Raw genomic sequence first — 25,922 nt, forward strand, 5'->3', positions numbered from 1 at the left:
GGGGCGGATGTGCTTCTGGGATGGAATCCCTGGGGTTCTGCTGGGCTCCACGCCAACTCCAGCCCCCGTCTGGGATGACAAGCACATCCAGACGCAGGGCAGGTGCTGGCTAGCACCCCGCCCCACCCTCCCGGCTGAGCACAGCACCCATCATGGCTGTTCATTCCCTCCATTGTCTGCAGGCTGCTGAAGTTCAGACAGACAGCTGCCCAGGCCCACAAAGAGCCTTCAGTGCCAGCAAGCATGCGCCTCCCTTTGTTGCATGTCCGGGCTCCACAGTACAGGAACCACAAGCGGGTTTGCTAATGGCTGAGATCCATTCTTTATTTAGAGCTCCACTCTCTGTAGGAGCCCCCTTGGGCCTAAGGGAGAGCTGTAGATGCACTGGCTGCCTCCAGCTGCTTTTTATTTTATGTCTCTGATTTTTAGGACACTTTAGAACCAAGGTCAGGCTGACCTTGGCAGATCTCAGAAGTGGAGTAGGGTTGGCCCGGGTTTGTACTTCGATGACAGGCCAGTCCTCCAAGGAAGACTAGGTAGGTATGGCAAGGAGTAATAGCCGATGTCAGTTTTACGTTTTATTGTTTATATATATATATATGCTACTGTCCCTTCTACGCCTGGATCACCCGGCTTTCTGGGGAATTTACTTACACCAAAACAAAATCAGAATCTAGTGGCGCCTTTAAGACCAACAAAGATGTATTCAAAGCGTGAGTTTTCGAGTGTTGGTCTTAAAGGTGCCACTGGACTCTGGTTTTGTTTTGTTGTGCTGCTTCAGACCAACATGGCTTCCCACTTGAATGTTTAGTTACACCAAGTTAGACTATTGTAAAGCAAAAGACGGCACCAAGTTGGGGACCAGTCTTGCCTACTGAGAGTCAACCGAACTAAGTTTGCAATGCCAGCAAAGATGAGTGTCCCAAGCCTGTGTCCTAATGTGGGGTCGTGGCTCGTGTGCTGCATTAAGATCCCATGAGACTTGGGGTTCAATTCCCCACTCTGCAGGAGAGGTACTGGGTGACCTTGCACCAGTCTTGCTCTTGGATGGACCTGCCTTGCTGGATTGTTCAGGGGATAAAAGGGGGGAGATCTAGGTATGCTTCCTTGAACTCCTTGAAGAAGAGGTGGAGTGAAAATACACCAATTGTTCTAGGTATTGGCAAGGGGGTTGGTGTAATGTTTTCAGGAGGTGTCCCTGTTAGCAGGCCTCCCATCATGCTCCCTGTTTTCCGGGTGGCTGTTGCCACTCAATTGCTGTTGTGATCACTCACCCACTCTGTGCACTGGCCCAGCCAGGGAGTGAGCAAACAGATGGTGGCAATTGTTCAGGAGAGTCAGTACTGCAGACAGACGTCCATTGTACCCTTATGGAGGGACTGGGGCTCAGGGGCGGAGCATCTGCTTGGCAAGCAGAAGTTCCCAGGTTCAGTTCCTGGCCTCTCCAGTTAAGGATCGGGTAGTTTGACTTGTGAAAGACTTGCAAAGCAGATGGTGGTCTTGGTTGACAGCAGTGACTTGGCCGGACTAAGGAGTCCTGTTCATCCTATGTAGTTAAGTATCCTCAGTTGAGAGAGAGACAGACAGGCAGACAAGCAGACAGACAGGTTGTGTAGAGGAAGTATTGTGAACAAACAGGCCATGAAATGCAAAAGGTAGGCCGTGTCATTTCCATGCAAAACTCAAAAGCATACAACAGAAGTCCTGAAAGGGCTAAGATTGTACTACAGGGAAGCTTCATTCTCTGTTATGGTACAACACTGCCACCTCGTGCCTATTGCTATGAACACAACTTTATATAAGAAGAATTTTTCTAAGCCTTGTGAATTCTTTTCGTTGTGTGCAGGGGTGTGTGTGTCTGAAGCGGTATTAGACGAGCTGTCCCTGTTCCTAAAACTCCACACAGTAGTCCAGAAGTTGGAATGTAACCCATGGGTTGATATCTGTACCTGCACAGGGGTTTTCGGCTCCAGTGGGAATCAAGTGGGAGGGGTAGCTGTATCTTTCACTGAGGACCAACTACATGCAGTGGGTGAAGTTCTTGAAAGCCTGTACAGGAATAAAACATTTAGGGCCACAGAACTCCTGTTGATTTTTCCTGGAAAATAAGGTATAGTTATGCCCGTACTGTTGTAGACTTATACTCAAAAACAAGGGCTCTGAATTGCCGGGCAAGCCACATCACATGGCTGGAAGAGGGCTGTATGACTGTTCACTTAGCTGGAGCATGCTAATATGAATGAATGTAGCCTTGCATGGTGATTGTGGTCCTGGAGTGTTGTTGGAGTCCTCTTGTGCTGTTTATACACACATGTGAAAATTGTTAATGCAGCATTTGAGAGGGCTATTAAAATGAATGAATGAATGAATGAATGAATAAAACCTACCCCATAGCTACTATTTGCTTTATATTCAGGTTGCAGGTGTGAAAACATGCATCCTGTCCAATAATATTGCCTCTGACCTGTTAGAATTGTGCAAAACTGCAATTGTGCAAGAGGATGATGTAAAACTGGTAATGAGTCAATTGTTGTTTTTACTAAAAATGCCACTTCAAGTAGTTGTTGGGAGGAACCTGCAAGGACAGTCTGAATCACTGTCTCTGTTTTTGACTTCTGGGCATTCCTTGTTCATACCAATTGCTAGCAAGGGCAGTCTTCATGGCCCAAAGCCCTTTTCTGCACCTCTATAAGTTAAATTTCTGAGTGGCTGGCTGGATCTTTTCCACATGGCACGTGCATGTTAACGCGTGCACATGGACACTCTGCATTCTGCATAGGACAACCTTGTCATTTTTCAAACATCCACCCTAAGAACAAAAAAAAGTCTCGGCTCTGAAACCCAGGGAAGGCAGGCTGTTTGGCAGAGCAAACCAATGAAGTACAAAGCTGGTGGAGCAGAATCTTCCATCGTGTGAAATAGGGTGGGGAGGGCTCTGAGCAGTGATTCTTGAGGACTAGGGAGTTGCATGCGTGTGCTTGTTTTCAGCTGTGAAATGCTGGAAGTCATGGATGTCTGGAATACCAGGTTGAGATCTGACAATGTTCCGTAGATCAAAATATCCCACAGAGAAGCTATCAACCAACGTCTGTGCTCATTTTGAAACTGCATTTGCAGTCTTGTCCCAACGCACCTTTGCTACCTTGGTCACAACTTCCTTTGCCATCCTAGGATCTGACAAATTCATCCTAGAATCTGCCCAGTGTTGAAGATTTCTGCCTGTTCTTCTTTTCAGTACACTCCATCAAAGATATTGGGCAGTGCAGACGCATGCATACAACTGCCAAATTCATTATTATTTTATGGCCCTCTCTGTCTCCTGCCTACCATTCCAGGAAGAGAAACTGCATATGTGCCAGAACTGCAGGAAGACAAGGAAGTCCACACTTAAGAACGTAAGAAGCACCCTGCTGGATCAGGCCAGTGGTCCATCTAGTCCAGCATCTTGACTTACACAGTGGCCAACCAGTTCCTCTGGGACTATCACAAGATAGGTGATGCCCATGGGACTCATGAACTCAGGTCTACGACTGTGCTGTTGGAGGGAGTTCTTTATCCCTTTCCTTTTAGGAAACCAGAGAGCCTTGGCACCTCGAGTATGGTCCGTTTCTTGGGGGTGAGCTGTGAAAAGGTTCGCCAGTAACATCTGCAAGGAAGAGCCAAGTCAACCATAACAAGAAAAGAAACACCTTGGTGGTTCCTACTGGGTGCTCTTTGTCCATCTCCTAATTTTTGGAACGTGAAGATGCATGGTCTAATTTAGGGGCAGTCAACCTGTGGTCCTCCAGATGTTCATGGACTACAATTCCCACGAGCCCCTGCCAGAGAATTGAAATTGTAGTCCATGGACATCTGGAGGGCTGCAGTTTGACTACCCTTGCAGCAGGGAGAAGAAACAGATCTTGTTTTAGACTTGCAGAGCAAAAAGATGGTCGTCCCCCTCCCCCAACACCAATGTACAAACAAACATCTCACTATCTGTTTTGCAAGCATCTTGTGTCGGGCTGTGTTCTGAGTAAGCTGCCCCTTTGGGGCTACTTTGAAGGATGGCAGCCTGACAGCCTCACTTATTTATTTATTTATTTTTGCATGCATAACTGCTTGATCCTTGTTAGCGTGCAAGAAGGAACAGAGGAGGGACATTTGTAATGTGAATGAGCATTCTGGCTAAGACAGGCTTTGTATCTGGGTTACAAATCTGCTTGAAGAAAGGGATATTGGGGGAAAACAACAACTCCCCCCCTTTTTTTTGAGATTTAAAAAAGGAAGGGGAAATAAAAAACGAATGGGAAAGGCTGATGTTTCTCTCCTAGTAGAGAGGTCAGCCTGACATCTGGATGAGCAATAGGGTTGCGAGTGTCCTGCATAGTGCAGGGGGTTGGACTAGATGACCCATGAGGTCCCTTCCAACTCTATTATTCCATAATTCTATGTTTTCAGATGCTTTCCTATAGACAGACATAGTGATGGTTCAATAAAATCTGATACCTTTTGAAATGGAATGTTGGGTATTCTAGCTATGCTAGGCATTCTTTGATTGGATAAGATTTCCAGGAGGCAAAATATAGGAAATACATTGCTTGGTGTAGTGGTTAGGAGCGCCGACTTCTAATCTGGTGAGCCGGGCTTGATTACCTGCTCCTCCTCCACATTCAGCCAGCTACCGAACCCTCAGATTTATTGCCTTCATTTTCTGATCCCTGACAAAACCAGGAAAGACTCTTTGAGGCGATTCATCTCAGCAAGGTTTTATTCTTATAGATAAAATACATCAGGGGGAGGAGGTACCCAAACTCTTTGACAAAGGTTACGAGCAAACAGGAAGCAACAGGCCTTGCCACATAGCGCTCCGAAGAAATTTAGGCAGCTTGAATGTCTCGGTTTCAGGTTGAGACATCGTCTAGGAGAACCCCATTCTGCAGCTTCCCAAAGCCAGCAAAGCGGGAAGGAGAAAGAAACCTTCAGAAACCTGAGCTGGCTAGCACCTCTGAGTGACACCTGAAGCTAAGACAGTGTACATTAAAGGCAGGTGGGAAGCTTTACAATTGGGCTTCTGCAGGGCGATATCTGTGGTAGTTCAGGGATACCGGGCCCTGAAACCTGAACTGGAAAGAAACGCCTCATACCCAACCAACAGATTTGGATCATACATGGTTTCCCCATGACCCACCCGCTCAGGGTCTCGGCTTCAACCTGAGGGAGTTGTCCAGTGCGGCCAGCTGGCGCAAGAATCCCCGGTTGGGGATGATGCCTCTGTGGTCCTTGACGGTCTTTATGGCCTCCACCAAGGTCAAGCGGTGGTGAATCATGAGGTAGGCGAGGACCAGGGTGGCTGATCGGCTCACCCCAACGGCACAGTGAACAAGGATCCTTCCTGCAGGAAGAAAGGACAGGAGGCTTTTAATGTTTAATTCATAACATAGCTGTTATAATGCCCCTCCCTGGAAATGGGCTTGGGGCGGTTTACAGCAATAAAACATCCACAGTGTTAAAAGTACAATAAGCACATTAAAACATGATAAAATCTAGTACAAGCCCCCCTCTTATCATCTGCACTGATTCCACCCCCCCAGTGAAGTCATTAACATAATAAATATGCCCCCCTAAGAAGAAGAAGAAGAAGAAAAAGGTGAGGGGAACATGAAGAGGAGAGGAGGGAAGCCCATTTGATATTTAGGCTTCCCTGGCCTCATCCCTAACCCTGCCGAAAGAGCATGGTTTTACAGGCCCTGGAGAACTTTAGTTCACTCTTCATTTGTTGTTCATTGGTTCATTGGTTCGTTCATTCATTCATAATTTAATTTCTAACCCACCACTCCTGCTGAGTGGCTTGTGGCGGCTAACAATATTATAAACCACATTAAAACCCACAATAAAACCCCACTACCACATAGAATCCCAAAACAATACATATTGGCGGCAGCTGACCCCCACATCCTAACCCTGCTCATACCGGGCATATAACACCTTGGGACTGGGGGGTTATAGGGAGCAGCAAGGATCTTATTCACTCAAGTAGGAAGCCCAGATCTTAACAGCCCTAGGCTTAACCAGAGACCTGGCAGAGGAGCTCCATCTTGCAGGCCCTGAGGTACTTCAAAAGCTCCCTCAGGGCCCTCAGCTTTCATGGGCGCTCATTCTTCTAGGTTGGGGCAGGACCGAAAAGGCCCTGGCCCGGGTTGAGGCCAGGCAAACTTTTCTCAGGCCAGAGATCTCCAGTAAATTAGCTCAGAATTAGTCACCCCAGCTGTTTTTATCAGTCAGAGGGGACAACCATGACTTCGATAGACCAGGGAGCTGATTCAGGGTAGGGAAGTTGCATGAGTTCAAGTATGGTAGACCTTAGGCTGGCTAGTAGGAGGACTGGCTTCCATGTGGAAAGCATTCAGGCATAAATTCCAGGCAGAGTTGAGCTCTGGTGCATCTAGTAAGGAAGCCACACCATATGGAATACGTTGTGGTGCTCATGCAGCTTCAGAGGTACCTGGCATCCTCCGCTACTGTTGCCTGAAGTCAAAATGACAAAGGAATAAAAGTCTTTCAGATGTCATTGGGCACCTGCCCTTGGGTGCATGAATCCTCCTCTGAAGCTTACGATCACCCTATGTCAACCATTTAAAAACCAAACCATTTCCCCTCCCCGTGGAAATGAAAGAACTAAGTATTATAGCCACAAGGACAAACAGGAAGGCTAGACTGGAGCTTAGCATACTTTGAATAGAGAGATGGTCAAAATGAGATTGAAACTATGGCTGTGCATGGGTGCAATTGCACAAGACCTTCCTTGAACACAGTCTGGATTTCCAAATCCAGATATTCTGTGTGGCAAATAGAATCTCTAAATCTGTCAAGTAATGGGACGAGAAAATGCACCTCATACCAGAATGCATTCAAGGGCTAGACCAGCCTTCCTCAACATTTTTACTATTGAGAAACCTTTGACGCATAATTCAGGCTTCGAGAAACCTCAGAAGTGGCACAATCATGCAGAATACGATTGGGCAGCATAGTTGTGAACACGCCCACTTGGGCCCCCTCCCCTTCCCATCCCTTCCTGGCCCATCATTGGTCATTTGGGGAGGGGTAGGTGGGTCAACATGACCATTTATGGTCATATCACCTGAACACAATTTAAAAATATATATACAAATCAATTAACTTCCACGCATTTGGGAGACCCTTCCAGGACCATTGAGAAACCCCAGGGTTTCACGAATTCCCTGGTTGAGAAAGCATCGGCTATACAGTTAACCCCCCGCTTAGTCTGAACTGAAAGAACCCTCTTGTGATGGGGGGAGCTGGCTCTGCCTGCACCCACTCACCTCCGCTCCTGCTCAGAGCCTGTTGGATGAAGTCAGCTGCAGGGTGAAAGTAGGGGCTCATGTCAAAGGTGGGCGAGTCGTGCGCCTCGATGCCCAGGTAGCAGATGCCCATGCCCTCGTAGTAGTCAGCGCCTCCTCGCCACTTGCTGTGCGAAGCATTGAGGATGTGGGTGATGCTGAGGCGTGTCAGCTCACGACGGTTGGCTGCTATATCTCTGTGTGGGGAAAGAGGACGAAGCACGGACACTTCGTTAACTTATGCTTCCTGATCCCAAACAGCAGACTTGTCTCGTGTCTTTTCCATCTTGGAATTCAGAAGGAAGTTTGTAGGGTTCCCAAGAGAACTTCCCTCCAGGCACTGTCCAGGCCCAGACCTTCTTTATGGCAACAACAGTTGCTGTCAGATCATCTGCTAGAGCAGGGGAAGTCAACCTGGGGTCCTCCAGATGTCCATGGACTACAATTCCCATGAGCCCCTGCCAGTGTTTGCTGGCAGGGGCTCATGGGAATTGTAGTCCATGGACATCTGGAGGACCCCAGGTTGACTACCCCTGTGCTAGAGTCTGGGTCAAAGCTACTGCTACAGCCTGTTCCACAGCTACCTCCACATGTGTCTCTCTCTCCCTTGGCTAGTACAAGTAACCTGTGGGCTATAAGTAGGGTAGATTCAAACATCTCCCAAGTGCCCTTCCTCCAGCATAAGGAGACCTCCTCCAACCTAAGTGGCTGTTCCTAATAAAACAAGAACGTGATGTTGTCACAACCAACTCATGGTCCTCTATAGTGCGGTTCAGGCAAGAGACAAGAAGAGATGGTTTGCCATTGCCTTCCTCCACGTAGCAACTACCATCTCCCATCCAAGTGCTAACGGTGGCCAGAGTTTCCAATCTCTAACAAGCTCAGGTTAAGCTGGACTATTCTGGATGCTTCTTCCAGCGGTAGAGCTACTTAAATTGGAGGAAGAACTCAAACCTGGGCCAAAAGGAAGGGTAGGGTACAAATATTTTACTAAATAATTAAACTTTGCTCAGTGAAGTGGCACGGTAGGAGTAGGAGCCACCCCACTGTGATTGTGCCCCATGTGCTACTGATCGGCCATTAGATTGGGTCAGTGGGTGCCATGCTTTCAGTTATGATGGAGCTTGACTTTTAGCTACTCTTTTGGCCATATTATAGTCCAAGGTAGGTTGCTGTGCAATCTGACCTCCCTAAAACTACCGTCTTCTCACTCTAAGTCTTATTTGCATTTTTGAGCCAAGATTCTTTCCCATTTTTGGTTCATTTCCCCAAACACCTTCCCACGTTATCATCTGCAACCATGCAAGGCCTAGATCCAACTGCCAAGCCAGTACATACTGATCTCCCAGGTACAGTCCTGGCCAAACTTCGTCGGCGTGGTTACATGCTGTCTTCCCTGTGTACAGCAACCTCTCCAGCTCAAAGACACTGAGGATGGGGTGGCTGATTGTGTCATCGTGAGTCCTCTGAGTGGGAGTCCTGGATCCGCTCCGGGAGAATCGGGATGTGAAGGCCATTGGTGCTGCCGAGCCCTCTGGCACATCCCGGTGCTCTTGTTGGGGCTGAGCCGGGACAGTGTTTCTGCTGCTACTTCGACCCACGGTCGGTTCTAACTGGAAGAAACAGAGATGGTGTCAAGGGAATCTCATGGAGTTCTAGAACCATGACTCTCCGAAAGTAGCAAGGTGGCATGTAAAAAAAAATATTACGAGCCCATTAACAAAAGGAATAAAAAAGGAGACTGAAGCCTCCAGAATTACCTGTGTGCTCAGAGCACTAAGCTACTTTTAGAGCTTTCACCATTTGCTCATACCAGGTGGCTATTGTACACAGTTATTGCTTCCAGGTGGGAGAACGGCATTCACATTACAAAAGTGTGACAACAGAGCACACTTTTCTTTTGCTGACCGACCGCAGGAACATATGGAGAACTGCCACTTCCTACTGTCATATTTTTTATATACATCTGGCAAAATATGTGAGTTATTTCTTGGAAGGTAGCTGGAGACCGTTCTCCTATATAAAAGAGGCACCCAGGTGGGAAAATCTCCTTGCACAAAGCTGTCCTTGGGGTTCATTCACTCCTCCTACGAGGACTGCGATAGCCAGTTTGTATCAGACAACTGCACCCGAACAATGACCTACTTTCCTGGGCACTTTGCTTTCCTGTGAAGCCAATTTATTGTTGCCTGTCTTGACTTTTATTATCTCTTCATTTTAACAATGCATACAGCACACTGTGTCCTCGCTGTCAATGTAACGTAACACCTCTGGACTTCTTCTTTTGGGGGGGGGGCGGGGCATCAAGTCACAGTTGACTTATGGCAGTCTCATTGTGTTTTCAAGGCAAGAGACTTTCGGAAATGATATGCCTTTGGTTGCTTCCGCCACAGAGCCCCGGACAGCGTTAGCGATTAGAATGATGCAATTCTTTCGATCCCTTTCATAATTGACGAAGCGTTGTGCGGAATACCAAGCAGTGACGCTGCTTTCCAAACCGTTCTCTGATTTTGTGACCCGGCTCTGATGTTTTGTCTGTTGTACATCTTAAACTGTTTTCGACGTGTCGTCTCATTTTGTGCTCCACTTTTTCAGCATTGTTGACCAAACATATTCAGCTGTTCTTAATCCCTTGTTTTAAACTGTGCTTGAGTCTCAGGGAGAAAGCGGGACTATAAGGAATTGAATAAAATCACAAGGAATGGGAAGCAAGGCATAACCAAGAAACAAGTTGTGTTATTTGGCTGATCACTGCTATTGATGCTGAACTCATGTGGAAATTACTTAGTTAAAGGAATCTAGCCTTTTAATAAGATTTTTACACTTTAAGGATGCCTGCAGTCATATTAACTGCCCAATAAATCCAAGTCCAATAAAAATAAATTCTATCCCCGGCATCTCCAATCAGGACCAGGAGATAGCTTATACGTGAAAGACCTCAGCCTATGATCCTGGAGAACCGCTGCCAGTCAATCTAGACAATACCAACCCAGAGGGACCAGTGGTCTGATTTAATATAAGGCAGCTTCATATGTGCACATAGATCTCCTTTATTTTCAACAACCAGCTGTGCAACTTCAAAAGTTTTTCTTTTTTTGGGGGTGGGGCTGTTTCCATGGCCTTGCAAAGGCCAACCTGGCAGCAGCGATGAAATGTGAGCCAACCATCAACGGTCACTAGGGATGTTGGGCAGATAAAGTACCACTGAACAGGCTTGCTTCCCTGTAAGCATCCTTTAGCTTGCATTTCTAAGCACGCCTGCTAGGTAGCAAGCCCCGTTGAACTCAGTGTTACTTTAGTGTCAAAGAGGTTTTGTGAGGAGGACATGGACCAGGAAGAAACCACAACTGGCACTTTGAGATTCTTAAAAGGAAGGCAGGATAAATAAGAGGTTGCTGTTGAGCTGATACCTAAAACTGGTGCTTGGCTGTTCTAAGTGCATGAATCAGAATGTGCAAACCGAGTCTGTTATGAGTTCTGAGCGCAGTTGTGTCCTGCGAGTAAACCAACGAGAACAAACATGGCAGATGCATACAGTGGATAGATCTAATTACATATGACATGCAGCTGCTTGTAGAATTCCCCTGGATTACATTTGTACCCGACAACGGCTCACTCTGCTATGTCTTACAGAGCAAACTCCTGATGCAATACAGCATTTCTGGACTGTGCTGGGCTATGCTCACTGTGGATTTTGCTGATAGGAGGAGGCAGCAAAATTTGGGGCTGTAGCTTGGGGGTACAGCATCTAGGCTCCAGATTCAACCCCTGGTATCTCCAGTTTTTTAAAAAAAGATCAGGTAGTAGGTGATACAAAACCCTCTCTTGACCTGCTACTTGCTACCTCCAAGCATTCTCCACTGGATCTTCTTTTTCGACATGGTCCTAGGGATGCCAGGCTCATCCGCAGACTACAGAGGTCAGTTCCTCTGGAGAAAACGACTGCTTCGGAGGGTGGGCTTGATGGCATTGTACCCTCTTGAGGTCCCCGTCCTTCCCAGGCACCATCCCCAAATCTCCAGGAGTTCTGCAGCCTGAATTTGGCAACCCTATCTGCCCATCCCTTGGTGGGCAGGGGGACCTGGCAGCTCTACGCAGTCCTGCCTCTTCTGTTCGGAGCTGTGCCTGTCCTAAGCAGACCCGATTTAGAAGAAGCCATCAACCCCATCAAGCCCAAACTGATCCTGAAAAAGACTTAGACTCAGCTCTCATTTCCTCCATGTACGGTTTGGGCTTGCCAATGCCTAAACAGGTGGCTCATGGGGTGGGAGGGTTGGGAATATTTGCTTAGAGCCCCTGGAAAGCTTTGCTTACCCCCTGTCCACTTACTTGCTCAACTTTTGCTCCACACTGGATTGTGAGTCAATTTGGCCCCTGGAGAGCCAGTTTGGTGTAGTGGTTAGGAGTGCGGACTTCTAATCTGGCATGCCGGGTTCGATTCTGCGCTCCCCCACATGCAACCAGCTGGGTGACCTTGGGCTCGCCACGGCACTGATAAAACTGTTCTGACCGGGCAGTGATATCAGGGCTCTCTCAGCCTCACCCACCCCACAGGGTGTCTGTTGTGGGGAGAGGAAAGGGAAGGTGATTGTAAGCTGCTTTGAGCCTCCTTCGGGTAGGGAAAAGCGGCATATAAGAACCAACTCTTCTTCTTCTTCTTCTTCTTCTTCTTTTCTGATTGTCCTTAAAAATTGTCCTTAAAAGCAAAGCCAAACGAGAGCCCTAGAGCAAAACTTCACCTTGCTGCAAATCAGCTGTCAACCAACCTCCCCCCCCTTTTTTCTTTTTTTTCTTTTTGGTGATTTCCTGCCGATTAACATACGCAAACGAGAAAAGGACAGTCTCCTTTGCCCTGGTGAGTCAAGATCCGAGGGAGCTCAGCTGCTGCCTGACTTCAAAAACGTTTGCCAGCACAATCCTGCCAGTTCGGAGGCTGCCAAGTTCCGGTAGCCGGAACGACTGGCAGGAGCCTTGGACACAGTGCTAGAGACCAGAGGTAGAAGACCCCCCCCCAATTGCTACTCTGGCCTTATAGGCAGAGAAGAAATCCCTGGTGGTCTTGCGGTAGAGTGGCATGTGCATGCGGGGTCCGCTCTGCATTCTCAGTGAGACATGAAGAAGGAAACAGTTGCCATCTCCCTGCCTCCCCAAACATAAGACTGAGTGGCTTTACAGCCAAACTCACCCAGAACTCCACAGAACATGGTCTGGAATCTCTTTGCTACGTCCTGGAATGTACAAAGTCATCACAAAGAAGGGTGTGTCTTGCCATTGGAAGGAGCGGCATTCCGTCCTTTCCACCATCTGAACCAGAAGCAGCCCTGGTTGTTCTCGGGACTTCAAAGGAACAATGAAGATGGGCATCTTACTCTGGCATATCTACGTCTTTGCAGCCTGGTTTTGAGGTGGGGTGAAAGAGCTCAGCCCCCACTCCCTTCGGTTCGTGGTCCTGATTCCAATCTGGGTCCCAACAGGGCTGTTGTTTAGATACAGGGGAAACCTGATTGCTGATAATGCCCAGAATCCAATTTCTTTGGAGCCTCATTTCTTTTGCCTCTTGCTGGGACACCAGAGTGCAGCATCCTGGCTTCCAAGAGAGAGGGAGGGAGGGAGGGAGGGAGGGAGAGAGAGAGAGAGAGAGAGAGAGAGAGATTCCTGGAGATCTGGGATGGAGCCTGGGAAAGACAGAATCTGAGGATGGGAAGGAGCTCAATTGGCTACCTTCTGAAGCTGGGGTTTTCTTCAGGAAGCTAAGCAGGGTTGACCCTGGTCAGCATTGGGATGGGAGGCCACCAAGGAAATCCAGTCACTACGACCCAGAGGCAAGCAATGGCAAGCCACCTTGGAACATCTCTCTCAAGGAAAACACAGCAGGAAGAGTCAGACTGCTGCTCCTTCTACTGCCCCAAAACAGCTCATTGCCTTCCTGGATCCTTACACTGTCCATGGGGGTGGGGTGGGGCATACCACCCACTTTGGGGAACCTGTAGTCTAAAGCATTCATGATACATACCTAGTCAGCTGCAGCCTGAAGACCACCAGTGAGGCGGAGCTCATCACAGCTGATTCTACTCTGACTATGAAATTTCCTCCCTGATATCTAGCCAGTATTGTTCTACATGTTTAGAGCCATTACTGTGGGTCCGATACTCTGCTGCCAACAGGAACCTTTCCCTGCCCTCCTCCAAGAATCAACCTTTCAAATAAAAAGCGATCATGTCCTCTTCTCAACCCCCTCTTCTCCTGGCTGAACATTCCCAAGTCTCGCAGACTTTCCCCCAGGCCCTGGATCATCCTTGTTGCTCTTCTTGGTTCTCCTTAGTTCTCCTTAGTTGGATTCACGGATGTCACCTGAAGCTCAGAAGCCGTCACCAACCATCTCTGGCTATCTCTGCACTTTTGAGCAGAATAACAATAACACCCACTGGCTTCAGCCCAGTGTAACTCGGTTTTGGATTTCCCTCTCAGTTTGTCAGGATGGTTGCCACAAGTCAGCCATGACTTGGTGGCATTTTACACAGACGCAGGAGAGGGCCTTCTTGGAGAAACCATAGATCCTTAGAGAAACACTCTTCATGATATAACCAAGAATTAGAAAGTTGACAAATGCATATTCTGACCTGGGTAAATATGAGGCTCCATCCCATAACGAATCCACCTTTCCACTCTTTGCTAACATCTCCAGAGCACCTGATTACTCTGGCATATCTACGTCTTTGTTGCTACTAGTACCCTGCTACTAGTTTCCATCTGTACATGGTGACAGAACTACAGTAAAACAATTCAGGATCCAGAAAAACTGCTGGTTAGCAGAAGAAATAATGTTAGGTTGTGTTTTTTGTGGGGACACAGAAAAGTATGTTGCTCCCCCTTTTTTCCCTTTTCCCTTCTAAGACCCTTCTGCTTCCCCGTGAGCTTCAGCTTAAAACCTTGGTCACAAGAGAGGATGTACCATCAGAAAAGCAAAGCTCTAAAAGGGAAGCCTGCAAAAGTCCAGGAATGTTTATTTCACATGACAAGGTGACAAATTGTCCTGACACTTTTGGGACATCAACAACTTTTCATCAGGGAAAGTCTCTAATGTGCTTGCTGGTAGACCACAGTGCAATGGGCTTGCAGACATTTGCACAAAGCTGTTCTGACAATGCAGAAGCTGGGCTGCAAACATTCACGACATTTGAATTGTTGGAATGTTCATGAATGTTCTGTGCAGGCTCACGAGCTCAGCCAATCAGAGGCTTTGGTGCCACAAAATGCAATGCATTATAGATGAAAATTAGACTTATGGCTAGGGTCCTAAAAGATGCTCACAAGCAATTATGCTCCATTGTGGGATTCATCTCTACACAAACACCTTTTGGTTTGGTCTGCCAGCTTAAATATCCTATGTGTTTCGATGCAAACAAATCGTGCAGTTCTGTACTTTGATAATACCGATCAAAACGTACAAAGTGAATGTCCCCCCACCCCCGTTGCTGAAACTAAAGAATTTAGGCACACATTAATACACTCCATATGTTTATGAAAGTTTTCACTTCTTTTTCTCCAAAGAGCAGGGATGCCTAACAATATTTAATACACTTACATAGCACTTCAAAGCATTTTGCATGCATTATCTTGCTGTAACTCTTCTAATAAGTCTCTAGGTACATCAATATTATTATTTTCATACTGCAGATTGGAGGGGGCTAAAGCTGGGATAAGGAATTTTGCATGAGGCTCTCTAAGCGAGTTTGTGGCAGAGTTAGAACAACTAGATCAATAGTTCAAGCTTCCTTCCTTCCTTCCTTCCTTCCTTCCTTCCTTCCTTCCTTCCTTCCTTCCTTCCTTCCTTCCTTCCTTCCTTCCTTCCTTCCTTCCTTCCTTCCTTCCTTCCTTCCATTCTCTTTTAGTAGGAATGTCTTCTGATGGCTCTCTTAGTATAACAAGAGTTAAGTATTTGGGGGGAACCCTACTCTACATGGGGCCTTGCATGCAATTTGCTGGCAGAAATCCCTAGAAGACCCAATCTGATCACGATATCTGCAAGAGGTTTATAATCCCGTATGGTCTTGCACACAGTGCATTCCTTCTTTCATGTCCTAGCAGACCAAAGAGGGCAGATTGTTTCCTGTCTGCTCTTTTTCCTGCTGACTCCCCCTCAATTCCCGCAACAAAAAAGGGAAGGTGTATTCCACCCGGTGCATCTTTCTAGTCATCAATCTTTCGCAAATCATTTCCTGTGCACAACCCAGTTTACAGTCCTTGCAGGACAAGGCGTTCCCACTCTTCCCATTTTACAGCTGGGGAAAATGAGGCTGGATTCCGAACCAGGGTGTCTTACCCAAGATATTCAGCAAGCCTGGAAACAATATGGGGGGTTCCTTTAGACTAGCAGCTGCATCCTGCTGGCTCTTGGCCCAACAGATATTTCTACAACGAGGAGCGCTCTGACAGGTTGCAGAGGGAAAGATGTTCCATTCAGCTCTGGGGAGCTGTGATGGCTGGGAATAAAAAGCCTTTCTTCTCCATCAGGGGCATCTCCTTCCAGTGGGACAGGCAGAAACCCCATCGAGAAGCACCCCCTTTTCTCCTTCCCCCCACGCTGCTGGGATCAAGTCATCAAGCAGCCCATGCCCCTGTCGCCTTCCAGGTTTCAAAATATCCGATCTCCCTCCCTCAAGCATCGATCCTGCCAGAGTGCCACCTCGGGCACCTGACATGCCGAAAACACAATCAAGGACTGGCAGAGACTTCTGGCTCTTTCAGAGGGAAGACGGGCACGCTTCTGGCCCAAGCCTCAGCCCACACACTCTGTGGACAGACCCAGAGAGAGGCGGCCACTGAAACAGCCAGCCCAATTACTGTACCTTTGTCAAAGCTGTGATTTCTCAGCTGGAAGAAGGGAGGCTGGTAGTGAGATCTAGGCGGCCATCTCTCTCTCTCTCTCTCTTTCTTTCTCCCTCCCTGCTGCTGGCTGCTGTCGACGCTGTTGCTTGCTGCCGAAGGAGGGGGGGAAAAAAAAACAAAAAACCACGGGCTGCTCTCTCAACATCTATTTTAAGCCTTGGCATGTCCAGGGGCAGATCTGTTTCTATCAGACTGTGAGCGGGCAAGAGTAAAGGAGCCAGAGAGAGACAGCCAGTCAGGTAGCAGCGTGTGCACCGTGCACAAATGTACCGTGCACGTTGTACCGTGCACAACATGGAGAAAACACGTGTTAGTGTACACATGGATTACAGGACAAAACCCACCCATCCTTCCTTCATGTATATTCATTCATGCTAATGCACACCACCCTTCCCTATAGTGGGGATGGCTAGTTTGTGGGCCTGAGGCCAGATCTGGCCTGAAAAGAGATTTTTGGCTGGCCTTCAGCTGTTGTTTTAATCCAAAAGAGATTTTCTGGCTGCACAGGGATTTTGGGTTTCTTTTAAAAATGAGATCAGGTAAAGACAATGGCTTTAAAAACAATGTGTAAAATCAGAGTCCAGTAGCACCTTTAAGCAAGCACTCTTCGTCAGGTTTGCCCTCGAAAGCTCACGCCTTGAATAAATCTTTGTTGGCCTTAAAGGTGCTACTGGACTCTGATTTTATTGTGCTACTTCAGACCAACACGGCTACTCATTTGAACCTGTGTGTGTGTGTGATAGAAGGCTCCTATTATGTGCAGCCCCATTTTCTGAGCTGTGGGAAGTTACAGGGACTCGTGCTTACCTGGGCTGGCTCCCATTGGAGGAGAGACTGATTACATTTTTGTCGTCTTTTCTGTGTTTTCAAACGTGCAGGGAGAGTGGAGGAGGACGTTGTAATAATTCTGGGCTCTGCTAGGCATAAGCAGACAGAAACACCAACACACACAAGGGAAATGTCAAACGGAAGCAAAGGCTCCCCCCCCCCATTCTCAACAGGACCACATGCCCACTCACCCCAAGGGGCTCTGGCACATTTGAAGGGGGCCACAGACTGAGAAATGTGAGAAGGGCAGCCCAAAGAGGCGTCCTGATAGCTGAGCTGATGAAATACCTTTTTTTGTTGAGTACGGCGTCCTTAATTGCTAGAAAGTTCGATCTTTGCCAAAGGAAAGAGAAAGAAATCCCGTAATCTGTTCCTTTGTGCGTGCCTCAATTAGTGCATTCAAGAAAGAAAGAAAAAAGATTGCCCATGCTTCTCTTGATCAAAATGTTCTGGAAATCAGTCTCACGTATATATAAGACAAGGTATATAGAGTACAGTTAGCTCACTCTTTGCTTAGAGCTTTTCTTGCGTAGCTCTTTGTGTAAGTAAGCGGCCAGCCTTCTGGAACCTGGGAAGAGCTCCCGAAATGGCTGTGGCCAAAAGAAAGGTAGTCAAACTGCGGCCCTCCAGATCTCCATGGACAATTCCCATGAGCCCCTGCGAGCGAATGCTCATGGGGATTGTAGTCCATGGACATCTGGAGGGCTGCAGTTTGACTACCCCTGCTTTAAGGGCTCATGTTCAAATAACAATACAATAATTCAGGATCACAACATTCACAGGTAAAGAAGCACTCTCGCAGGACAAAAGATTGGCCGCTCCACACCAGATCTTCAGCGAGATCTTGCATCGCCAAGGTGCTTGGCTCAGCCATTAGCATATATCTGATTTTCTGCATCTCCTTGCAGCATCAAAAGGCTGGTGCTTTCTTTTTTGACACAGACACAAACCAGGCTCTTCTCTTCAGCTGGGATGATGGTGCTAATCCCTCCCAAGCCCCCGAAGTGCACTTTGCCAGGGCACTTTCCGGACACTCAAGATCCATTAAGGAGGCATCTAAAATCATCAGAACACTTTACCATTCCAGACCGGATAAATTGAGCTACAAAGGATCAGAGGGCGAGGCAACAGCACTGGCCTAGCCCTAGTGATGGGTACACACCACTTATTTGGTATACTGGTACTATTGATTGAAGGACAACTCCCAGAGGTTCAGTAGAAAGGAGAGGCATTGGTCTTGTGACCGTGACTGGAGGAGGAGTCAGACTTACCGAGGCCTACTTGTGGCATGTTAGTTGATTGTTGTGTTTGGGTAAATGGAGTTCTGCCCCTCCTTCTGATCCTTTCCCTCCCTAAAGCTATTACAACAGAAGCACACAGGCTTCATAGCTAGCAACAGGTTGCCCGCTGAGTGCTGGCAACCAGTAGAAGTCCTGGGAAGACTTGGGAAGTGAGGGCATTGTTGGAAAAGGCAATGTCTGATGTACAAAGAAGGAGAGAAGAAGACAATTCGATAAGATAGTGAGGCCATCACCTTCTCTCCTTGTTCGTCTCCAGATTGCTACTCTCAGAGTAATTGTCTGCTTCTTCTCCAAAGAGCCATACTCAATCTTACCCTCTCGCTCAGCTAGAGATGTAGTTAAGAAACCGCCTTTCTTTTTCCTATCATGTGTATTAATTCCTAAATAAACTTTTATTTACTCTTTAATCAGGCTGTGCAATTTTGGCGTGTTATTTACTCTGCCAAGAATCATAACGTTCCATTTGAGTCCCTTGGAGTGTAGGGCCTCAGCCGGAGATGGATTTGACCATCAGGAGTGCAGGGTTGCCAAATCTGGGTTGAAATATTTCTGTAGATATGGGGATGGAGCATGGAGAGGGAGCTCAGCAGGAATTTGAGGCCACAAAATCCACCCTCTGACAGTACCGTTTTCCTAAGGGAACAGATCTCTGTAGTCTAGAAAGCAGTTTTAGTTCCTGAAGATCTCTAGGTCCGACCTGGAGGTTGGCAACCCAATGGGATGGGGTGGTACCACTTGGCCGCTTCTGGCCCTTGTGGTCCATCAGTGACAGATGGAAAGTGAAAGTAAAGGGCCTCTCACCGGAAGCTATATCTGGACACGCTGGATGTTTAGGCCTGCAGATAAAGAAGGTTTGCACATCTGAAGGCTGGTTTCCGGGGTAGCTTTGTGTTCTCCGGGAAGTCAACTGTTAAAGCCTCTTGAAGAGCTGTGCATTAGAAAACCTTTATTAAAGTCAGTTTCCTTGAACAAACGTATTACAGGTCTGCCCCTCTTTTTACGCCCGAATGGAGCAACAGATTGGGTTGCTCTTGCCATATGTCTGATTTGGCCTACAAAAACCTCAGCACAGAGTAAGACACTATGGAAACTGGTCAGCAGAGCAATGGCGAAACGCAGCAGTAGGAGAAGCCATGGCCTCAGGAAGCGGACTGCAGGAAGCCAGTCTCTGTCCCCGCTGCTTCCTCCGTTTGCTCCTGTCAGCCAGTTTGGTGTAGTGGTTAGGAGTGCGGACTTCTAATCTGGCATGCCGGGTTCGATTACGCACTCCCCCACATGCAGCCAGCTGGGTGACCTTGGGCTCGCCATGGCACTGAGAAAACTGCTCTGAGTAGGAATATCAAGGCTCTCTCAGCCTCACCCACCCCACAGGGTGTGTGTTGTGGGGAGAGGAAAAGGAAGGCGACTGTAAGCCGCTTTGAGATTCCTTCGGGTAGAGAAAAGCGGCATATAAGAACCAATTCTTCTTCTTCTTCTTCTTCTTCTTCTTCTTCTTCTTCTTCTTCTTCTTCTTCTTCTTCTTCTTCTTCTTCTTCTTCTTCTTCTACCTCCTTCCCCATTCCTCTCCTGCCAGGAACCAGCCTGCAGCTAAAGTACCATGTACCCTCTCTCCTCCAGGTGCCTTCAACACAGCGCAGCAACAAGAGAGCGCACCTTGATCCTCACATACGTCCATGCAAACGCATGCGCATGCACACTAAAGCACACATGTGCCATACAATAAACAATAATACTGGAAGGACCAGCTCCTTCAGTACCGTCCAGCTTTCCAGTTAAGGCTGTTATTTATTTTTTTTAACGGTTGGATTTCTTTTAATGGGTTGTGAATTGTAACAGTTTCTGTGCTCCCCCCCTATCATCTCTCCCCGTGTGAGCCGTTCTCTGGAGAGGTGACAAAAACATTTTCAGAATAAATAATTAAACATGATGCAACGGCTTTGCTACAGCTAAGCCGATCTGGGTTTCGTTAGTGCCTGAGCGGAAAGATCCCAGAGGCCTGTGGATGGAAGAAAGGTGGGGAGTTCTATTGGCAACAAGAACAGCAAGAACAGTGCAACGTAGACATTTGGGCAATGAAGCGGGGTCATGCCATATCTTTAGCAGAGTCTTCTGGTTGCGGCTCAGGCCTGGTGTTCTCTCGTGGCACAGTTTGTCTGGGGTTGGATGTTATCAATAATAAATGGGGTGTCTTTTGAAAGAAGGGGCTCAGCCAAAGCTGGGATATGGTCAAAAGGGTGTTGTGAAATTAGGAATTAGGAATACCTGTCCCCAGGTGGGACCTAGGGACCTCCTGGAATTATAGCTCATTTCCAGGCTAAAGAAATCAGTTCCCTTGGAGAAAATGGCTGTTTTGGTGGGCTATAATCCATGGAAGGCTCTCCCCATCCTGAATCCTGCCTATTCCTGGCTCCATCCCCAGTCTCCAGGTATTTCCCAACCCAGAGCCGGCACCCCTAAGTGAAATAATATGGGAATGGGATGTCCGCAAGGGCCACTGGCTCACTGCAGCAATTTCTATGAGGGCTAACCCAAAAGGAGGTGGGGGCCAACCCTTCCTTGGGGCAGGGGTGGCTCTGGTGGGAAGTGGGGGGGAGGGGCCCTCCAGGCCAGCAGCTCACCTGGACTTCTCCTGGCAGCCTTAATGGCCTGAATGGCGAATCCACCCTTGTTTGCCTTGTTTATAAGGTGAGCCCCTGCGTTTTTACTGAGGAGCCTGGAGAGGAGACGACTGAGAGGGGATCTGATAACCGTCTTAAAGTATTTAAAAGGGTGCCATAGAGAGGATGGAGCAGAGGGACGGACCAGAGGGACGGACCAGAACCAATGTGATGAAATTAATTTAAAAGAAATTCCATCTAAACATCAGGAAGAAGTTCCTGACAGTCAGAGCGGTTTCTCAGTGGAACAGGCTTCCTCGGGAGATAATGGATTCTCCATCTTTGGACATTTTTAAACAGAGGCTGGATAGCCATCTGACTGAGAGGCTGATTCTGTGAAGGTTCAAGGGGGTGGCAGGTTAAAGGGGATGAGCAATAGGGTTGTGAGTGTCCTGAATAGTGCAGGGAGTTGGACTAGATTTAGGATGCTTTGGGCTGATCCTGCGTTGAGCAGGGGGTTGGACTAGATGGCCTGTATGGCCCCTTCCAACTCTATGATTCTATGATTCTATGATTCTAGATGACCCAGGAGGTTCCTTCTATGATTCTATGAATCTATGAGTCTATGATTCTAGCAGATCCCTCCTAATACAATGACACAGATTCCCGAATATGAGTGTCGGTGATCACAGCCTTTGTCCATCACAAAAGGGGCTCGCTTCTCCCTGAATTGTCCACAGGCTCTCCTTCCAAAACGAGTGACACCAGCCTGGATGCTTCCACACCAACTCTCTTGTGTTGTTGTCATCTCTGCCACCAAATGAATGACAAGATATCTTTCCTTCTGCAAGGCTGCCTGCCCCAGCTTTCTCACCGGCAGGCTCGTCATATTCTGAAAAGGAATTTGTTTAATCCCGTCACTCGGCTGTAAATCTGAACACATATCTTAAGAGGCTCTGAGAAATGAAATTAGGTGTATAAATGTTTTGGCTGGTGGGCTGTCTGAAGCGCTCTTGCTGGGCATTTGACTGGCGTGTTAGTCGGTCAGGTTCTCCTCGGGTGCGAGCGGAGAGGCTCTGAAAGGGAGACGGCACCTGTCTCACCCGTAATGAAAATGGAAGGCCTTTGACGTGCCCAGGCAGCTGTGTGGAGCAAAATGTCAACATATTCTTAACAAAATGAAAGGAAATCGTTCGGATATGAATATCCACTCTGTTTCCAACACAATCCCTCCCTTATGCTGAAGAAGGAAGCACTTAGGGGTTTAATTTGGGGAGGAGGGGAGGCGCAGGAGGCTTCTTGGCTGAGGGGATCGGTCCATCATTTAATTAAACGTGGGCTTCTGAGGTAGAGCTGAGATTGGCCGTGAGCTCTCTGCAGCGGGCCGAGAATAGTCGGCTGTAGCGTTCTTTCCATCCATGAAAACAGGGACGTGTTTATAACTCCCCATTCTCATATGAGCAATTGTTGTCCAGGCTTCCTCTTCCTCCTCCTCCTCTGCTATTATGCTTGGCTGAAGAACCTAACTGCTTCATGGGTTTATTCTACGATACCTTATTCTTCTCTGGTTTAAAAACCAAGAAGGCAGCTGTTCTTCCTGGTAAACCAATTTCGCTTGCAGTTTGTCATTAATCTTTCCAAGTGCATTTCAGGAACTGCAGTGCCCGAGATGTCAAAGAAAACGCTAAGGCTGAGCACTGCATATTGCATTAGTGTGCATGCGCATGTGTTTGCGTGGACGTATGCGAGGATCACATCACCATTTTATCCTCACAGCAACCCTGTGAGGTAGGCTAGGGTGAATGTGTGGAACTGGCCCAAGCAAGCTTCCATGGCAGAGTTGTGGCCTTGATCCTGGATCTCTTTAGTCCTCATCTAACCTTCTAACTCTTACACTGCAGTGGCTCTCAGTTTGGTGAGCTGACTCCCCTTCAGCCGTTGCTTCCTGCTTTCCTGCCATTTATTTGGATTTTCCTTCCCCCTTTTTCAGTGCAGCAAAGCCTGATGGAGGGGAAAAACTTCACCAGTCTAGCCATCCTTCTCTCTCTCTTTTTTAAAGATTATAAAACATTCATTCCTGTACCAGCCTTGTTGCGCATAAGACTGTTTGGAAAGGGGGGGGACCCACCTTGAGCTCCACCTGCCCTACCTCTAGCAGTAGTAGCAATGACAGAACCAAGGAGACAGATCAGAGGTTTCCCCGGGCAACTCTTGGCATCCTTGTTGCTCTGGCAGAGGGCAGACCAGGCATTGGGAGATCTTTAAAGAGGCAGCTTTCTTCTCTTCCCAGGTTTTGCATCCTGTCCCTGGCAGTCAATGTGTCGGCTCTGCTGCCTTGCCCTCCTTCGGATTGCTTTCCCTTACCTTGGCCTTGGCTCCTGCATGCTGTTTTACATGGATACTGGCTCTTTACATAGGGAAAAACCTTTGCAGCCTCAGGCCCATTTCATTACCTTGGATGAAGTGGATTCCAGTCCCCGCCGAAATGCTGTGATCTGAAATGCTGTGCAGCTCCTGTTCTTTTCCTGTTGCTAACACAAAGGCTCCTCTGCCGTTATTGCCATGGAAGGCTGTTTAAACAAACTGCATTTCTCTCCAAGAACAGGGTATTTAACACTATGTAATTCTATTGTTCTCTGCGTGGATTCGGGAACTCCCCTGTGTCTATATGTCTTCCGCAGTAAAATATATTAAAAGTTTTTCTCTCAGTGTGATTAACTGGGGCTGGGCAACAGAACCCTAATTGGGCTGTTTGGCTATCAATTCTGCATTGAGCAGGGAGTTGGACTATAAGGCTTGTATGGCCCCTTCCAATTCCATGATTCTATCCAAGTAGTTCTTCCAAACAAATGGATCTGCAAGACTTTTGCTAATCCTCCAGGTCAGTCTCCCAGGAGGCTGGAAGAACCCCAAAGTCATCTGTAGTCACTTCTTGGCACACCCCTTCTCCTCGCTTCCCCAGGACACAAGCTGGCTAATTACCAACAACCACCACTGAGTAGTATCTCCTGCGAGATGGAGTCGTAGGTCTGACGTTCTGTTACTGCATTGCTGCTTAGAATCATAGAATCATAGAGTTGGAAGGGGCCATACAGGCCATCTAGTCCAACCCCCTGCTCAACGCAGGATCAGCCCAAAGCATCCTAAAGCATCCAAGAAAAGTGTGTATCCAACCTTTGCTTGAAGACTGCCAGTGAGGGGGAGCTCACCACCTCCTTAGGCAGCCTCTTCCACTGCTGAACTACTCTGACTGTGAAAATTTTTTTCCTGATATCTAGCCTCTATCGTTGTACTTGTAGTTTAAACCCACTACTGCGTGTCCTCTCCTCTGCAGCCAACAGAAACAGCATCCTGCCCTCCTCCAAGTGACAACCTTTCAAATCCCATGTAGTTGCTGCTCCTCAGGCAACGCTTCTCAAACCATTGTGGGGGGTGATGTATTCCAGTTTTGCCATTTCAAGATATAACGTTCCTGGGACGGCAAGTTTCTCTATGGCCCCCCTCTGCCAGCAAGACTGACCAGCATGGGTGCGCTTCCAGAGATCAGACTCGGTGGTGGAAAGGGCAGCTGATTTATGGTGACTCTGTAGGGTTTTCAAGGCAAGAGGCATCCACGGGAGGTTTGCCATTGCCTGCCCTGTGTTGCGACCCTGGATTTCCTTGGTGGTCTCCCATCCAAATATAAACCAGGGCCAGCCCTGCTTAGCTTCTGAGATCTGACAAGGCTGAGCTAAGCCTGAGCCATCCAGGTCAGAGCATACAAAATATGAACAAGCGAACACACGTGTTCTGTTCAAGCATTCACGCGGAGGAAGGAGCTGGCATTCTGTGAAGGGAGGGGGCAGTTAAAATGGCCTACCCATGCAGTTCTTGGATCCTACTGGATGTCAGAATGCTCTCAGAGATTTCGGGACTCCAGACTAGGCATGGCTGATTCAATGCTGATTAGGTACTTTTCAGATATATATGAGTGGAGCCACCCAGTCCCTTCATTTAAACGGTAAGAATTCCGCCACGATTTGGGTAGAATTTAAAGGGAGTGGGTGGCGTACCTGTCATTATCAGCTGTTATCCCACTCCCTATAAATGCTCCCTCCTACCTTCCTAGGCAAGAGCCTCTTGTGCCGCAGAGTGGTAAGGCAGCCGTCTGAAAGCTTTGCCCATGAGGCTGGGAGTTCAATCCCAGCAGCCGGCTCAAGGTTGACTCAGCCTTCCATCCTTCCGAGGTCGGTAAAATGAGTACCCAGCTTGCTGGGGGGTAAACGGTGATGACTGGGGAAGGCACTGGCAAACCACCCCGTATTGAGTCTGCCATGAAAACGCTAGAGGGCGTCACCCCAAGGGTCAGACATGACTCAGTGCTTGCACAGGGGATACCTTTACCTTTACCTTCTTAGGCAAAGCTCATGGAAAGTGAGAGTGATGTGCTCAACAGCTGATAATGACAGGTGAGCCGCCTGCTCCCTTTAAATCCCTCCCAAGCTTGGGGCAGGATGGAAAGGGAGCGACACACCTGTCATTATCCCCCCTTTCAAGCAGCGGAGATGCTCTCTGCAGCCTGGAAAGGATGGGAAGCATGTGCACCCCCCCTACACACCCCTAACATCTTGGATTTGGCTGAATTGAACTGGCCACATTCCAAAAGATAAAGGGGTATGCGTGTGGTTCGGACTGAGCCCAAATTGTTTTGGGCCGAATCCAAAATGGTATGAATTTTTTCTTTGTGCACATGCCTACTCCAGACCCTTGCTGTGTAGAAGCTGCAGTGTGATTGTGGAACATGAAGCTACCTGATTCAAATGGGTAGCCATGTTGGTCTGAAGTAGCTCAATAAAATCAGAGTCCAGTGGCACCTTTAAGACCAACAAGGATTTATTCAGGGCGTGAGCTTTCGAATGCAAGCACTCTTTGTCAGACTAAGAACTCCTCACATGACCTTACATGAAAGGAATGCTGACGAAGAGTGC

At 47.9% G+C, this 25,922-nt stretch overlaps 1 protein-coding gene across 6 annotated transcripts; it reads right to left on the bottom strand.

The window, feature by feature from the left end:
* Window positions 1–4,732: 4,732 nt before the first annotated feature.
* On the bottom strand, window positions 4,733–23,429 carry DUSP26 (dual specificity phosphatase 26). 6 transcript variants are annotated; one of them, XM_077305845.1, is made up of 6 exons: window positions 17,346–17,375; window positions 17,037–17,143; window positions 16,190–16,318; window positions 8,679–8,949; window positions 7,323–7,537; window positions 4,733–5,374 (listed from the first exon to the last, which is right to left on the bottom strand). In XM_077305845.1, exons 2-6 carry the CDS (start codon window positions 17,050–17,052, stop codon window positions 5,175–5,177), a joined length of 831 nt encoding a protein of 276 aa, XP_077161960.1. In that variant the 5' UTR covers window positions 17,053–17,143; window positions 17,346–17,375; the 3' UTR covers window positions 4,733–5,174. The 6 variants fall into 6 exon arrangements, with proteins under 6 accessions (XP_077161960.1, XP_077161959.1, XP_077161962.1 ...); XM_077305844.1 differs by lacking the exon at window positions 17,346–17,375 and having other exon boundaries at window positions 17,037–17,157; XM_077305847.1 differs by lacking the exons at window positions 16,190–16,318; window positions 17,037–17,143; window positions 17,346–17,375 and adding an exon at window positions 23,409–23,429 and having other exon boundaries at window positions 8,679–8,953.
* Between the last annotated feature and the right edge of the window lie 2,493 nt (window positions 23,430–25,922).

This window comes from Paroedura picta, chromosome 12 (assembly GCF_049243985.1).
Source record: "Paroedura picta isolate Pp20150507F chromosome 12, Ppicta_v3.0, whole genome shotgun sequence".
NCBI lineage: Eukaryota > Metazoa > Chordata > Lepidosauria > Squamata > Gekkonidae > Paroedura > Paroedura picta.